The sequence below is a fragment of the Epinephelus moara genome, chromosome 13 (assembly GCF_006386435.1).
Source record: "Epinephelus moara isolate mb chromosome 13, YSFRI_EMoa_1.0, whole genome shotgun sequence".
Taxonomy (NCBI): Eukaryota; Metazoa; Chordata; class Actinopteri; order Perciformes; family Serranidae; genus Epinephelus; species Epinephelus moara.
In genome coordinates, this window is record NC_065518.1 from 34436631 (window position 1) to 34454459 (window position 17829).

At 39.3% G+C, this 17829-nt stretch overlaps 2 protein-coding genes across 2 annotated transcripts in view; one reads left to right on the forward strand and one right to left on the reverse strand.

Moving 5' to 3' along the window:
• Positions 1 to 17829, reverse strand: part of ryr2a (ryanodine receptor 2a (cardiac)) — a 255585-nt gene that overhangs the window by 36896 nt on the left and 200860 nt on the right. Inside the window, exons 88-92 of the mRNA XM_050060332.1 lie at positions 15998 to 16071; positions 3915 to 3995; positions 3522 to 3610; positions 2121 to 2249; positions 1599 to 1703 (exon numbers count right to left, since the gene is read on the reverse strand). Coding sequence (XP_049916289.1) covers positions 1599 to 1703; positions 2121 to 2249; positions 3522 to 3610; positions 3915 to 3995; positions 15998 to 16071 — 478 coding nt within the window. The remainder of the gene's footprint in view (positions 1 to 1598; positions 1704 to 2120; positions 2250 to 3521; positions 3611 to 3914; positions 3996 to 15997; positions 16072 to 17829) is intronic.
• LOC126399952 (high choriolytic enzyme 1-like) lies at positions 93 to 1168 on the forward strand. Its single transcript, XM_050060315.1, has one exon. The coding sequence runs from the start codon at positions 148 to 150 to the stop codon at positions 943 to 945; it is 798 nt and encodes a 265-aa protein (XP_049916272.1). The 5' UTR covers positions 93 to 147; the 3' UTR covers positions 946 to 1168.

Consider the following 17829-nt stretch of genomic DNA (forward strand, 5'->3'; position numbering starts at 1 on the left):
GCAGTGTGGACCCCAACCCATAATCCTCCTGCAGACACACCTGTAGAGGAGAGTATAAAGAGTCTGGACTAAACTGAGTCAAACATCGAGCTTCAAGGAGTCTCTCCGCAGCAGACTCTCCACAGAAGCTCCACAGCCACCCTGAAGATGACTCTCTCTGCCAGCCTGCTGCTGCTGCTCCTGCTCGGCCTCTCTCAGGCTCATTCTCTCACAGAGGAAGGAAGTGGAGCAGAGGTCCAAGTGGACGAAGAAGACACTGTCGACATCAGCACCAGGATCCTGACAACCAACAACGCCACGGATGAGATCTTGCTGGAAGGAGACTTGCTGGCTCCCAAATCAAGAAATGCCATAATGTGCTGGTCCCAGAACTGCCTGTGGAGGAAAGCCTCCAACGGCCTGGTGATGATCCCCTTCACCGTGAGCAGTGAGTTCACCAGCTGGGAGAGGCAGAAGATCGACAACGCCATGAAGGCCTTCCACAGCAGCACTTGCCTCCACTTCGTCCCCCGTCAAAATGAGTACGACTTCATCAGCATCGAGAACAGAGCCGGATGTTTCTCGGCTCTGGGCAGACAGGGAGGCAGACAGGTGCTCTCTCTCAATAAGCAGGGCTGCCTCTACCACGGCATCATCCAGCACGAGATCAACCACGCTCTGGGCTTCCAGCACGAGCAGACCAGGAGTGACCGCGACTACTACGTCAGGATCAACTGGGAGAACATCAACCCACAGATGGCTTACAACTTCTACAAGCAGAACACCAACAACCTGAACACTCCCTACGACTACTCCTCCATCATGCACTATGGAAGAACAGCTTTTTCCATCCAGTACGGCAGGGACAGCATCACCCCCATCCCCGACCCCAACGTCCAGATCGGCCAGAGGCAGGGCTTGTCCTACTGGGACATCATGAGGATCAACCTGCTTTATGGTTGCTAACGACAAAACTTCCTATCCATTCTGATCCAAAGTCCTCATTCAGCATAACAATAAAAACAGTTTTCTAGTTATCTATCCAGTTATTCATCAAAAACTACTAGAGCCTGTGATCATCATCAGCTATGGATTTCACTTCCTGTGACATCATTTTGTTCCTCATGTCTAAAATACCTGCTATAAAGCTGAATGCAAACTAAATAAAAATAATGTTGGGCAGCAGCATTAATCTGTCTTCATTCCCTCTTTTGTTTCCTCCTTTCATTCTGCCATTTGTCCTTCTTCCTTTCCCCCACATCTTTAATTCACTGCACTCAAATTCATTCACTCTGCATGTAAATTAACTTCCAACAACAGTAGTGACTGAGTAAGCTATGGTGGAGCCTATGACATAAGCGGTTTAACTAACGTGGTTGTGATAAGCAAGTGAGGCCACATGCTCTCATGCACAGCCTGAATGACAGGCACACAGAGAGGGCCGGTACAGAGACAGACTTTAACACACAGATCAGGAATAGCTGGGACCCACAGGATGCAAATGCAGCCCTCTATTAACTAGTTTACAGTGGAAATGTGAAATCAGGAAATAAGGATAAAGAGAGGGTGTAAGACAGGTCCATGGATCAAACTGGCAAGACATAATGATTTTAACTCACCTGAGACAATTTCATCTGCATATGAGCGAAGACATGCAGGAACCCAACCACAGCGTCCCACAGTCGACTATGGGCCAGACTCTGCTGGTTGCCAGTACACGGACCCTATAACATCATCAGCAACAATCACAATCACATCACAACCAACAAATACCTTTACTCAGCAGCTTTCCTACATTCAAATGAGCCACAGTTACAGCCTACAGATACTGTAGAATATCAGTGTTACGTTGCTTTTTAGAGCTGCCCATTATCCTACAAAGTAGGATCACTAATTTCTTATCCAACTTAAAAACAGATGGTCATGGCTAACATAATAATTTTCTTATTATAACTGTGACTTTAAACATTTCCCCAAATTATGATCTGAAGTAAAAACAAAACAAAACTAATGACTAATCATGACTTTTAAACAACTTCACTTTGGATTATTAAAGACCTTTTCATCAACATTTGAGAATACTAGTTCATTCTACAGTATATAACAGTATTAACAATGACAAATACAGTTTTTTCTCATACCTGGATGTACTCTGTGAGTGTATTGAACACCTGCTTGGCCACATTAATTGCCTTGGAGAAATTCCTCTGGCCCTGCTCATCAATTACATCTTTCCCTGAATAATACCAATAGAAATCACTGATAGACTCCTAGAGGAGGGTCAGGAGGCAGCAGGGGAGGGGCAGTCAGACAAGGAGAAGAAAAGAAGACAAAAATTAGACAGATTAACTATTAATAAATTATTTGAAGACCGAGTTTCAACAGTTTTGATTATGATAATCCCTAGTATAGTGGTAACAGTAGAAGTAGAAGCAGCAGAATACCAATGTGGAGCAGAATGTATCAAAGTGCAATTTACATTTAAAAAGCAATCTCAGTAAAACAACCAAAAGAGAAACAAAGAAAAGTCAGCCTGTTAAAAAAAATGTTTTGACTACCTTTTTTTTTCATCAGGGTTGCTTTAGCCCAGGGGATTTTCTATCCAGTAAAACAAGCAACACACTGTCAGTTTGACTATTTTGTATCCCATTTCTTTGGAGAATAAAGGGAACATCAAACTGTGTTGCTCCAAAGAACAGTTTACCCTTAAATCAAAAATCCATCCACCCACAAACCTAGTTAGCTCAGTAGTTTGGTAGAAAGAAAATAGTTCCTACATGAAACTGCTCACAACAAGGTCTGTAACTCAGCAGCCATCTTTGATGTGGCCAACCCCTTTGTAGCCCCTGTTGTCATCAGCCATTTGCCTTTGGCTTTGTGTTCATACTCATAACTACACACACCTCTTTAGCTACCAGTTAAGATTTGTGTGTTTTGTTTCTCGTTTGGTTATAGTTATTAATTTAATTATTAAACAGAGTTCCAAATTGATTGTTTAGTGTATTTTATGAAACAGATTTCATTAATTGGCTCTCATTTTTTCCTTCTTGGGAATGGTGCCACACAAAGTGATTTAATGTAAATTAAATCACATTATTTGACATAATTAATCATTTTTACCAATTCTGATTCTGATTCTATTTCTGATTGCCATTTTGATACTTTGAACCATAAGATCCCAACAGTTGCAATACAAGATTTCTTCCAGAAAGGGCTTTTAGGAGAGGCTTTCTGACTGAAAGCCCTGAGGGTGAATTTATCCCATGTGCTGTTTGTGTATGTTAGTGGAATCAGTTTAAAATAAACATTAAAACATTTAACCAGTTTCTATTATATAAAATTACTGGGGTTTTTTGTTTTGTTTTTTTGGTGGCAAAAAGTAAAAAAGGGGGCCCCTGAATTGAAGTGAAATTGTATCGTGCCAGACATTGTGATGTCGGCAATAACCAATACAATATCATATTGTGATGAAACTAGTGATTTCCACCCCTAGAAAATACATTCATATTAGGAAGTAGCAGGAGTGAACAAAAGGAGCTAACCTGTACTCTGAGGAGGTAGTCGACAGTAGAGATTATGATGTTGACCGTCGTGTTGTTGCCTGTTTGCGTCCTCAAGTAATTCTGGAAGTCTGAAACATGATATTGCAAAAGATTGCAATTTTGCGCTTGTAAAAAGTGCGGAAATTAATCAATAAAGTAGACGTAACATTTCTGTAAATTATTGCGTGACATTTTATGTAATGCATCAGACGTCTGAATGAAATCCACACAGAGGAAAGCTTATAGAATCAAAAACATAAGGGATCATCTTCTTAGTAAATCTGCATCAATCAGTGGGTTAAAAAAGACACTGAAAAAAGTTTTGACATGTTGGTTGAAGAAACAAATTTCCCATCAGTTTTTTTCAATGAATAACAGAACCTGCACACACACCTGAGTTGTGTCCTTCACAGAGCAGCTGCAGGAAGCGGAAAAGGTCACAGGTGAACTCATCATCCTGCATGACCTTCTCACCTGGCCGGAGAGAAGAAACACACCCATACACATACATGCACACACACGGACACCCACACACACACACATGCAGACACACATATGCACGAGCACATACATAGGTATGCACAAACGTACACACGAGAACACGGGCAAGTGCAAACACACACACATGAATGCACACACACATTCATATAAACAGACACACAAACACATAAAGAAAGTCAGAGAACAGGGGAGACAGAAGCAGACGACATATAGGAGAGGGATAGACATACAAGAAGATGGAGAGTGAAGAAGTATTAAAAAGAGATGGTGCTATGCGAGGAAATCCCCCATGTTTTCTTTCAGTCAGTGAAAGGTGTAGGGTCATAATACACCATTCTGACCTAATGCACAAACACACACACTCTTGGATGAACAGTGGGCAGCCACAGCACTTGGTGGTGGATTGAGGTGGGTTGGTTTTTAAACTGCAGCATTTTACAGTCAGGACTGGGTTTAGTTTATTTTTATGTTGTCTCAAAGCAGTTTTGATTAAACAAAAAAAGGTGTTGCTTACTGCTTGCCATTGTAGATTCTGCATAGATTACAAATACACTGGAGACAGCTGCTCTGACTGTGCTAAAATGCTGCTTCAAACCAAGGAATGCAAAAGGAAAAGAGGGGCAGAGAAGTGAAGATGAGACACTATACAATAACAGAAACATTAACAGAACACATCCATACAATATGACAACAAACTGGACTGGGCTTGGGAAGGAAAATCTGTAGGTCTGAAACAAGGCTGAAAGTGCAGTTTTCTTTTTCCATTCAATGCAGGCAGTTTAGTGGAAGTGCAACATATTAAAGACCCGCCCCACTAGAATGTCAGAGGATTAGCTTTACTAATGGCACAAAATGTCTGAATTCGTGACATTTGCTGAAGTAAGAATTTCCAAACCGGTTTGATATTAAACCAATTACTGGACCAGTATACCAAATTTTACCAATAGGTGTCGCACTTAACTCAGCTGCTGCTCCCAAGTATAACAGCAACAGCAAATAAGCGTCTGATTATCTCGCTGCATCGCATAATATTGGAGCTCTCGGTCCACACTAAATCCAATAAATATGCCCCTCTGTTACGTCATGTAAACAAACCACGTACCTATCAGCTGTGCACTCGAGATAAGACTGGAGACGTAAGGTGGGTGAGTATTTTCTATCTTCCTACCGTTGTAACTTCTTAAACAGAAAACACACAATTTTTATTTTGATATTTACTGGAAATATCCAAGTGGCAGTTCATAGAATGGCCACTTGAGGCTGACTCCAAGAGTGTGACAGTCTCTATAGACCCCATGTTAAAATGCTGGCAGAAATAAACATGTTTACAGCCTGGTTCAGAAAACAGTTTGAGTCTCTATGGCCCTGTTTATACCTCGTATTACCATGCGTCTCAGGTGATCAGATCAAAATTAGACAGTGCTAAATACAGGTGTAAATGGACACCAAAAAGATCTGTGAGCTGATTACTCAAACCACATGCCAAGGTGGTCTGGGACACAGTTGACCACATCTTCTGTAAACGGTGAGGCTGTCCTGATGCGTCCCCTGACAAGGACTACATCATCAGTGCAGGACGTGGTGGTTGTTTAGGTGACTGTGCGCTAATGCTCTATTCTGTCATTGGACAAAGTGATGTGTGACTAGGCTATCTGTGAGGGGTACCTATTGTCTATGAGTCAGATCCACCCCTCGATCCTCCACAGCTCCAGCCTCTGGTCCATGTATAGTCACTTCCGGCTGCAAAAACCAAGATGGCCAAAACGCTAAACTCAAGGCTTCAAAACGGCTGACTGCAAACCAATGGGTTACCTCTTTCTTTGGCTTCAAATCCAAAATGTTGCCATTGCCATATTGGAGCAATTTTAGTATTCTTGAGCTCCCAAAAACATATGAACTTTCTAGTAAACTTACACAACGAGAGTTGCTTTTAACCACAAGTTCCTGAAAATGTTCCTTCCACTGCCAAACAATATCGCAGCTCACCTGCCCTGCTAACAATTCGGGCCTCCCCTCTGGCAAATTTGCAAATCCTAGTAGAGCAAAGAAATGACCCTCCCTACTCTCACTCTGACTGGCTAGTGCTTGTTGCTTCGTTGGTTGGATTGGTTAGGTTTAGGCAAGAGAAGTGAGTTTGGTTAGGGTTAGAATGTCAGGGTAAGCCAATCAGAGGCAGATTAAGGTGGGCCATTCCTTGCTTTCCTTGGATTTGCAAATTCACTCCTTCTGGGACCTTTCAGAGGTAAACCTAAAGTCCTTCTCTTCTGCACTTTCAGGCTTATCCCCAACACAGCAATAAACCAGATGAGGGGAATATATTTTTCACAGTTGAAAAAAATGATGAGACCATACAAACTTTTTATTCTTAATATCTTAACAAGGATTATAAATAGGATTCTAAAATATGGCAAGCTAAGGATGTGGTGTACAATAAATGCACATAAAATTTCCTCTAGTCAATCTGTCCAATATGTAAGGTTATAACACTATACACAGTATAATGCACGACTACAACTGCAACCAAATCATGAATTTAAAAAACAATACTGGGGTGAAAATAAGTCAAAACATAAAATCATATAAAACGGACAGCTTATTCAAATTAATGTTTTTCACTTAATCAAAACAGTCATGAAGGACATGTACACTGACTACAGACCACAGCTCAGCCAGTAAACAGAGAGAAGAAGGTAGGAAGGAAGGAAGGAAGGAAGGAAGGAGAAAAAGATCAGATTTCACACCCCTTCCACGCACAGAGCAGCATGGCCAAAAACAGCCATTTTAAAGTCCAAAGTGCAACACTTACAAAGAAAAAGAGGAGGGATAGACCAAACAGAACGGATGATAAGGTGAGATGAAAAATAAGCAGGGCTGCAACCATCGCCAATTTCTATTTTCTGTTTTTTTGGGTTTTTTTTGTTTTGTTTTTTTGTGGATGTATCTATACATTACTTAAAAATCTTTTTTTAAAGTTACACTGTTCTGAAATCTGTTAAAAACACTTGTCAAATGTCACTTTGTACAAATGCTCAATGTCCTCATCTTTTGTCTTCTCGTGCGACCTAACATAAGGTCAACTATAATGTAACAGTAAATAAATTATATTTATATCATTTTGTTCACCCATTCACATCAATGAGGCTATAACACCTCTCTATATATCATGCAAGACAGTTTAACAGCACCACAAACTACATCTTCCAAAAACCAACACCTATCTGAAACAATTATAAACTGAACATTATAACCTTTGTGAAGGGAGGATTTGGACTGTTGGATTAGACTGCACTAGTTTTAGCTAGGTAACATAATTCGGGCATTGCATTACATCATAAACTTATTGTGTGTGCTGACAGAAAGTTCCCAATTACAGCATTCAGTTGTGTTTTTGTCCACCAGATGAATGTACAATGACCAATAAATAAATAAACGCAACACCTTGTATTGCTCCCATTTTTTATCAGCTGAAATAAAAGATAATAGACTCTTTCTATGCAAACAATTGGTGTAGTTCTCTTGAACCTTATTGATGAATTCTTTAAATTTGTGTTAGTGAGCACTTTACCAGCAAAATTCATAATCCATCCACCTGACAGTAGCAGGTGGATGGATTATGATTATGATTATGCCTGACTGTGGCATATCTTGATGCTGATTAAACAGCATCTACAGATGTACCTTAGGCTGTTCACTATAAAAGGCCAATCTAAAAGGTGCAGTTTATCACAACATAATGCCACAGATGTTGCAAATGTTGAGGGAGCGTGCCATTGGGATGGTGAATTGCCTTTTCAATTCACTACCATAAACCGTCTCCAGTGTCGTTTCTGTGAATTTGGCAGTACATACAACTGATCTAGATGGCCAGTCGAGGACCTCCACATCTGGCTTCTTCACGTACAAGATGGTCTACAGCCACGGAGATGGGCCTCTGGTACCAACAGTAGACCGCGGTAGTTAAACACCATGGTACACATGATACCATAATGTTGGAGTACCGTAGTACTACAGTACCTCACGGTACCACTACTGTGGGATAAGTTCAGAGTCCAATCGCAAGAGGGTGAGTGTCCAATAACGGCGCACTGGCCACCTGGCACTCAATATGCTGCTGCAGTGGTTTGTTTTCCAGTGACATTTCAGGTATTAGCTGAGCTATTGAGTATCTTTAAACAGTGAAAGTTATTATTTATTTCTTTTTACTTGTAGGCTAGATTTGTTTATTTTGCTACAGTGAGCAAAAGAAATCATTCAGGAGCACGCTGTGCGAGTACAGATTTCAACCAGCAGCAGAAACAAAAGGCGAATCCTGCCGGTTGTGGGTTGAACAGGGGTCACAGACAGGAATACAGCGGAACGCTATCGCCACTGCAAGATAACGGTTTACCGGTGACCGAGAAGCCTGGCTCCAGGTCCAATAATTTCCTCTTCGTTGGTGTCATGACTGCCCAGAGGTACCTGAACAGTCGAGCTGTGGAGGCACACAGGTATGTGACGTGTCAGAGGAGAAACGACCCGTTCACATTTCTCTCTTTGTGGCAGGTAACGGCCCACAAACCTCACCGCACTTATGGGACTGTTCTTTACTTATCAGAGGAGGAGGGTGGCTGGTTGATTTTTATTTTATTTATTTATTTTATTTTGATCCCCCCCTATGTTAATCACTTATTGATGCTGTTTTTGAAGTATGAATAAGTCAATAAGTAATTCATTCCATTGAAATATCATTGATGTATCGTACCGTGACAATACCAGTTGGATTTACTGCCAAATTTTCACATTTAATTCAGTTAACAGGCAACAGCTCTGGTGGATATTCCTGCAGTCAGCATGCCAATGGCACGCTCCCTCAAAACTTGTGACATCTGTGGCATTGTGTAATGTGATGAAACTGCACGTTTTAGAGTGGCTTTTTAGTGTGGCCATCCCAAGGCACACCTGTGTAATAATTATGTTGTTTAAACAGCATCTTGATATGTCATGCCTGTCAGTTGAATAGTTTCTGGACTCTGTTGGCAAATTGCTCATTAACACTGATTTAAACAATTCTGTGAACAATGAGAGGAGTCAGCCTTTTGTGTGCAGAGAAAAAATTACGGTATTAGAACCCTATTTAAACTCATGAGAAATGGGATTGTAACTCAAATATTTACTCTGATTTTAGCTGTGGTTTGGTCTCCTTAACCCCTGAGGGAATATGTGGCTCTTTAGCTGCTAGAGTGTATAGTGTGTTTATCAGAGCTTTTTCCACTGTAAACAGCTGCCTGCTGCTGCTGGAAAGCAGGTAGATGAGAGTGCTAAGGCGAACCAAAACAGTAAAGCTGCAGACCATAAAAACCAAAGCGATGAGTTGAAAGACACTAAAATGCACAATACTGCAGAGAGTGCAGCTTAAATGGAGGCTTGATCTAACATTTTTGTTGGATTATTGTGGTCTTTTTGTATTCATTGCAGCCCTAAGAGAGTGAGTCAGAAAAGGGCAGAGATAGAGGCCGAGAACACAGATGGGATTGTACACTTCACAACAGATAACAACCAGCACAATAACCATCTCCAATACTAAGACAAAACAACCAGCTGACTTGAGGTTGACTACATGACCGAGAGGGTGGGGTGGAGGATGGTAAATATTAGTAATATTTAGAATGTGCCAGATACTGTACAAATCCTGAGAGGAAGGCATACATGGGTTTTGTTTTAGACGGCAGGTTGAGACACAAGCTACACTTTTACTTCTGCCTGGACATGTCTGGATTTTTAAATCTTAACATCTATATGGTATATTCCAAAAGAAGTCATCGTAATATCTGTTTGCTTATTATGAAAGAGGAAGATGTGACACATTTTACGTCATAATTCAGAAGTGGACTAAGACTTTAAACAGTATTAAAAGACCAACTACAAAACCAACCAGAGAGTGAGTTATAATTGGCCTAGTTAAATAAAAAAGGGGAAAAAAAGAGATTAGAATGGTGACGGTAAGGCAGAGAAGTAGCTATAAGCACAGAGCAGGTAAGGACGAGGTTTGAAGGTCTACACTCAGGACCTGGACAGAACTGACACAACAACTAACCAACCGTTGTGAAAGAGAGAGAGAGAGACAAACCAACACACAAGGAAATGGCAGAAGGCATAATTACCACGCTCATGAGTGATGACTGAGGAAGGGAAGAAAGTGCAGTAAACCAAAATGAGAAAAGGAAAACAGGGGGAAGAAAGAAAGAGAGAAAGAAAGTAAGAAACAAAGAAAGAAACAAAGAAAAAGATTACATATAGGGAAAAGAGCTTTAAAAATTCCGAATTAAGTTGTTTGGTCAACATGGGGAAAAAAATAATGTGTTGAGAGAAAACCTGTACAGCTCTGTAAAACTCAATGTGAGTCATCTTAAAGAAAATTTTAAAAAAAATGTATACATCAAGACCTTTTTCTTTTTTTCTTTTTGAATGTGGACGGGCACTCAAAGTGAACCTGCTTAGTTATTAGGGCCTTTTAAAAAGCTGGTTAGAGTGATTACTTTGTGTTTGCAAGACAATGATGAGGAAATTATGAGTATAAACCCGTTATCAGCTGTGCCATGACTTTATGCTATAATAGGTGCAGTAATGATTGATACAAAGTCAGTTTAAGTAATCACTGGTTTAGGAAGGGTTATATCTTCATTCATTGCATACAGGGCTAAACAAAGATGACAACACCTGCTGTACAATAATTCAATACAACTGGATGAACACCTCATTAGCTGTCCCTTTCACCTCATAGTGTCTTTGCATCAGGTCTCTGTGTCCCACTGGGGAGGTCCCTCATAGTTTTGAAAACTTTGCCTCATATTATGTAGCAATCATTAAAATAAAGTGTTAATAATCTTTTTATCTTATCTAATTATTAAGTACTAAGAACCAGTAATCAACTAGTGCAGAGACTCTGTAGTCTAAAACTTCAACAAAAAATCCAAATGAACAAAGACTGTCAATTAAACATTTCTTTATTAAATCAGGAATTTATCCAAGGAGAATATAAAGTATATCTTGAAGTTATACTTCAGTTATTAGGTTATAACTAAGTTTATCAACAAGTTCTCAAACCCATACCGCCACATAGATCATTTGTTCCTACACACTAATATGACCCACAGGAGTGTTTTCTAAAATGCCACCCCTAGCGGTGGCAGGACATCAACATGTCCTCATACCTAATCAAAAGTTTGGTTAATGTTTAAGGTTTAAGCAATGACACTACTTGGTTTGGTTTTAGAAAAAAAGATCATGAACTACAATATTTCTTCAATCTGACTGAAATTATTCTGATTAGAAATACCAAGTTAACTGTTTACATGGACGCTAAATAAAATGACCCAGTGTTTACATGCGCCAAATCATGCACTCAGAATATAACTTTTTTGACTTGTGCAAAGTGGTTCTGCTCATTGTTTCAAAATCTAAATACATTTATTAATCAGAGCACTCACATAGAAATGTACCTCTAGCCGAGCACTACATTTTTTTAAATTCATGAAAACCTCTGTCAAAATCAGCAGATGAAAACTCAGAGAAACAGCTTTTGTGTCTGGTGCATGTACCCTCTCTGTCATCTAATGTTACCTCCATGTGGGGCAAATATACGCAGCAAGAATATATCTATTTTAATCGGAGGGAAATTATAGGATTAAGCATTTACATGGTTATTAGGTGCCCATGTTTTCCTATTGCATGGATTAACAAAGGTTTACACCAACCCTGTTAGCTCAGTTAAAAATTCCTTTTGACCAGGCTGGATCTGGCCAGTCTCTTCTAACTGAGGTAGTTACATGAGATTTTTTTATCCTGATTGGGCTATTATTCTGATAAGTAGTGGAATAGGGTCCATATAAATGTTTTCATGGTTTTGGTTCAAATAAATATGTTTGTTACATAACTTAAAGGGTAACTTTGTAATTTTATCAGCGTAAAACACACTTCATTCAAAGTCAACAGAAACAAATCATAAAAGCCATCTTGGATCGTGTTTTCATTGTTCCAACAATCTCCAATTGTTATTTGTTTGCAATAAACTCATAGTTGTCCAAGTTAGATGTGAAACATATGCTTGCTCTCGATACACACTTAAATGACTGTTTATTGAAATAGAGAGTGGTGGGTTTTGCAATGGTGATTTCGGGGCTGTTTCTGGTTAAACAAAAAGGATCTTACTCTTAAACAGATGGTCCATCTCTGTCAGCATGATTTCCATAATGTTGTTACACACTTAACAATCTGAGCCTGTCAGTGGCAAAAACAAGCACTTCTATTGAACATAAATTGACGGTGCGCTCATGGCCTGGGTGGTTACATTGCAGCCTGTTTCACCGTTGCCAGCTGCAGCACTCTCATGCAATTCATGACCAATTTCAAAAACTGACACAAAAACATGGGAAAACAGGGTCCTTGTTGAACTGAAATAACCGCCTCGCAGTTGTATGCCTTCGCAAACCAGTTAAGTCACAGTTACAGTTTACATCCATGTCTGTCCAGACTTATTTGTAGCCATGACAATTGACAATTCAATTCATTAAATATGGATGTTGCTGCAAAGAAGCTACATAATCTAAAACATGGATACTTCACATACATCTTTATTCCAGCAGCTCAGAAGATCTATACAATCAGCAAAGCTTCAGGGTGGACAACCAAGATGAGTGTCACCAATTCAGTATCTGACCAAACATGTCCCCTAACCTTCATCACTTCATTTTATTCTATTAGAGATATGTGTGAAATTTTGTCATATTTAGCAGATGAATTCTTGAGTTATGGCCAAAAACAGGGTCACAGTGACCTTGACCTTTGAACACCATTCTTATCATTTCATTGCTGAGTCCAGGTGAACCAAATTCAGAGAAATTCCCTCAGGGAGGTCTTGAAATATTGCATTCACGAGAGTGGGACGGATGGACGGACAACCTGAAAACACAATGCCTCTGGTCATGGCTGTCACTGGCAGGCAGGCAAAAAAATACAGAAGTTACCCAATAACTTATGTATGTACATAGGCAGCTACGTTAAAATAACTCAGCACTGGAGTCCTGTGTTTGTTTGACCCATCCGTCCACCCCAACCTTTGCCCCTCACAGGCTTTGTCGCTCATTACACTACATCTGTTGATCTGCTGGACCCCACAGGTAAGTTGTTGATTTGTGTAGCTTAAACAGGCATTAAATGTAACCACAGCTCACTCAACATGGCTTCTAAAGTCTTTTTTTTCTGTAGACAAAGAACAGCAGTCAAACTCAGTTTCCCATGGCCCTCCAGATTTTCACACCACTATGTGAAACCCTGCCTATGGAGCCAAGTTCAATCACCATTGGTCACTGTGTCATGTGATCCACAACATCATGAGGCCAACAATACCTCAGCTTCTTTGTTTAATGCTTGTTTTTCTCCATAGACCTCCCAAAGGAGGGTAACTACTGCAGGAGGACCTGCCTGCCCCTCCGCCACTTTTTCCTCACCTCTCTTCTGCCAGAGCAGCAGAAAAGACTCTCCACCATGGCTCCCCGATCACCACATGACCTGCTAAAAGCAGACACACAATTCTTAGTAGGACCTGACACTAGACAGGTTGGCGCCAGCCGCTACAGCTAAGTCTGTAGGCTAACTTTACGAGCAACAAGGAGCAACAAAGCTTCAAAGCATTGCTCATTCACAATGGACAAGATCGTCGGCTAATAAAGTATCACACCAAAACAGCAGTTTCCCCCCCTAAATTCATGTACTGGGAATGTAACTACTAAGCATAGCAGTAGTACAACTTTACACAGCTAAGCACAACACTGTGTACCTTTTGTCAATATATATGTTAAGTCATTGATTTGATCTAACTGTGTTCACTGAGTTCACTGTTCATTTTATGTTATTATATTATTTACTTTACCATTTTGTAGTCAGGTTAATGGGTACCTGCTTTGCCAAAGCTAAGCTGATGTTATCAAACTTATGCTTCACATGGACCCAGGGTCTTCCATGCAACGAAACATCCTTTGTATTAACCCGCCATCTATATTCTACACAGACCACGCACATATTCTGTAATTCGGCTTTTAGTCATAGTCTAACACACACAGAGTAAACCCAAAGTTTCCTATCATACATTTCCTTGATTCTATTTTTCATCTGACTGATCATCTGGCCATCTTTTCAGTTTTCAACTAGTCAGCTACTTCGTTTTGTAGGCCACACAGCCTTGGTCTCAACCCCCCTGCCACACTCACACTTACTCTCTGTTAGTTAGGTTTATTTAGTTTAGTATACATTTGTTTTGTATGTGTTATGTGTTTTGCCTTTTGCTTTGTTTTTTAATAAATGTTTTTTAGGAATACACATGCTGTTTGTTTAATATTACAGACCGAATGCTGCCTACTTCTGCTGTGTCAAGAACTCCAAATCCTCCAGTCTTTACTAATGATATGGTTATATTGGTTGTAGTTGTTATCTTAATTATTAATCAAAGTTCAACATAAATAGTTTAGTATATTTTATGAGCCTGAGATAATTAATTAGCTGCCATTTCCCTTTTTCTGAAGTTTGTTTCCCAGTTGGTGATTTAATGTAAATTAAATAATATTATTTAATATAATAAATAATCATTTTTAATAATCATTAATTATTTCTGATAGCCATTTTATTACTTCGAAACCACACCCCAGCCTTTGCTCCTTTCATAATTACACAGCCTATGGAGGTTGCCGCCTAACAAACATAGATATGGGTCATAATAAGCTGCTTATACAAAAGCTTATGTGGTCCTGTTTTGAACTTAATATACTTGAAAGTCCTCATGCCTAAAAAGTTTGTGCTCCCAGCAATTAAAAATGACCTCTTCCCTTACAGGTTTAATGGTGGTATGATAACATCACCCTGCTCCCATCTTTGCTACGTCAGAGGAAACAGTCATTACAGTATGCACAACTGCCAAGGGGTGCTTGTCAGGATAATGCTAAGATACAGTGAGTCATTTTAAGCATTTAAACACCCAAGGAAATTATTTTATACAATATGGATGATTTGTTCTATAATCAATGTAAGTACACATGAAGGGACCCCATGCTGTCCTAAAGTGGAGATTAAAATCTTCATGTATAAGTGAGGTGAGAGGAAAGAGGGAAAGGAAGTCAGAAATGTCATTACTGTTACAGAATAACTACAGGTATTTGCCTTTTTTAAACCAGAAATTACTTAAAACAAACTCCTATATAATCGCTGCACCTATTGTAACATGTTAACAACTTCTGCACCAAATAATGCAATATCAATACCTCATAATTACCTATTATTATCCAGTGGTCAGTTTGCTGGTCATGACTGTATTTTAAAGTCTAGTACTACAAAATAGTAAAACAGAGGAGGATTTTGATTTGAGAATTTGAGATTTGAATTCTAAAATTACCAGTATCTAAAGGATGATTGTCAACATTTGTAACACATGTATACACACAGAAGATGTAACAGGCAAATCAAAGGCACATACACATGTACACTAGGAAATCATACTTGATAATGCATATGAAAAACGGGTAGTACTGCATTACCACTTGGTAAAAATCAACAAATCACACAACCAAAGTGATGACAGGGTAAGTGGGACAAAGCAAAATAAAGAATGATGATCTAGAGGGTAAAAAATAACCTTCATGTATTAAAAATAACATGTTTTGGAATGTTAACGCTTTAAAAATCTCAACAATGATATTTTCAGTTGGGGGTTTTTGCTTATCATTCCTCTATGAAACCAAGTGGCCTCTGGGTTTTTATAGGTAGCTTTAAATGTACCATCCTTAAGTTAACTGAAATGACATTTATGAATTTTACCTGCACCTGGTGAAGAAAAGCATTTTAATATCAACCAATTATCTGTAAATCAGAAAAAGAGCTTTTCCTTCTATTGCTATAACCATTCAAAAATATAAACCAATGAGGTGTTAACATACTATGGGGAGGCTTACCTGATCCTTCCTCTGTCACCATCCCCAGTCCTTCTGCTTTGTTCTGCCGCTCAAATGCATTTAGATCCAGAACACTGAAACAAAGACAAATTGTGAATCTCTTATTAGGGTCCGGGCAGCTAAGCTGCCAGAACACTATTGTAATTTTATCCTCTCTTTGCTGACCTTCCTCCCCCCTGCAAACTTGACCAGTGGCTGAGCACTGTCCTGAATACACCTTTGTCCAAAGTACCATCTGAAGGCTGCAATTTACATTTTAATGTGAAAAAAAGTCTTCTCTGATGATCTGTAGCTACCAAAGTTTTTGCCAAATTTTACAAAAAATACTGCATTCTAATCACATTGACCTTGCCTTTACTGATAAAAAGAATAGCTAAAGAAAATTTTAACTGCACCAAGATAGTCAGGGATGGTCAAAGACACAACACTGTAAGATCATTATAGTGTCTGACACTTACTTATTTAAGGAAGTCCTGATGTTTTATTTCTGTTTGGGGGATAATCATGCCCTAATTTCCCACAGTGCTTTGGATGATGTAAACAGGAATTGTAATGTTGACATGGATTCAGTGAATTACGCTGTGGGCCTTGAGCCCTATTGTTACAAACAATTAAAGTATGCCAAATTAACAACTGGCAGTTCCAGTTTGCAATGTACCCAGTGGGGCCACAACCTATACATTACTGTCTTAATTTATTGATCAGTTTTTTGGTCTATAAAATGTCAGAAAATTTTAAAAAATGTCAATCATTGTTTCACAAAGCCCAAGATGACATCCTTTAATATCTTCTTTTGTCCATAACCCATAGATAATCAGTTTTCTGTCACAGAGGAGTAAAGAAACCAGGAAATGCTCACATTTAAGAAACTGGAATCAGTACAGTTTCAAGGTGGACACTCAAGAATAGTGTCACCAATTCACTATCTGACCAAATGTCTCCCCTTCTGCTCCTGAGTTATGAAGTCGAGTAATGGCCAGACAAGTATTTTTCAAGAACAATAACATCTCAAAATGAAGGTGACCTTTGACCTTTTGGAAATAAAACATCATCACTTCAAAATTTTATCCTATTAGACATTTATGTGAAATTTTGTCATAATTAGTGTATGAATTCTTGAGTTTTAGCTAAAACATGTTTTGCGAGGTCACAGTGACCTTGACCTTTGACCACCAAATTCTATTCAGTTCATCCTTGAGTCCATTGACCGTATGTGCCGACTATGAAGAAATTCCATAAAGGTGTATTTTTTGAAGATTATTTTTTAGGCATTTTCCCTTTAATAAAATAGCACAGCTTAAGATAGGAAAGGTGGACGAGAGAGAGGGGATGACACGCAGCAAAGGGCTTCAGGTCAGAATTGACTACAAAGGCCTCAGCCTGTATTGGGCACACACTCTACCAGGTGAGCTAGAGGTTGCCCCCATAAAGGTGTTCTTGAAATATCACATTCACCAGAATGAGATGGATGAGGTCACAGTGACCCCGACCTACCAAAATCTAATCAGTTTATCCTTGTGTCCAAGTGAATAGTTGTGCCAAATTTGCAACAAATTCCCTCAAGGCATTCTTGAGATATAACATTCACAAGAACGGTATGTACGAACGGACAGACAATACTAAAAACATAAAGGCTCTGGTCACGGCTATCCCAGGCGCAGAGACATATAAAAAAACTAAAAATAATGTTAAGTTTCTCAGGTTAGTTATGTAAACAGATTTATGGAGATTCATTCACAATGGACAAACTAATAATATCCCCATAAAGTACGAGACAGACTGAATCTAGACACATGTTTTTGTGCTCAGATTTTACCACATCAGGACTCAGA

What these genes read in the sequence shown, in the direction of transcription:
- LOC126399952 (XM_050060315.1), top strand. Translation starts at nt 148, where the DNA reads ATGACTCTCTCTGCCAGCCTGCTGCTGCTGCTCCTGCTCGGCCTCTCT.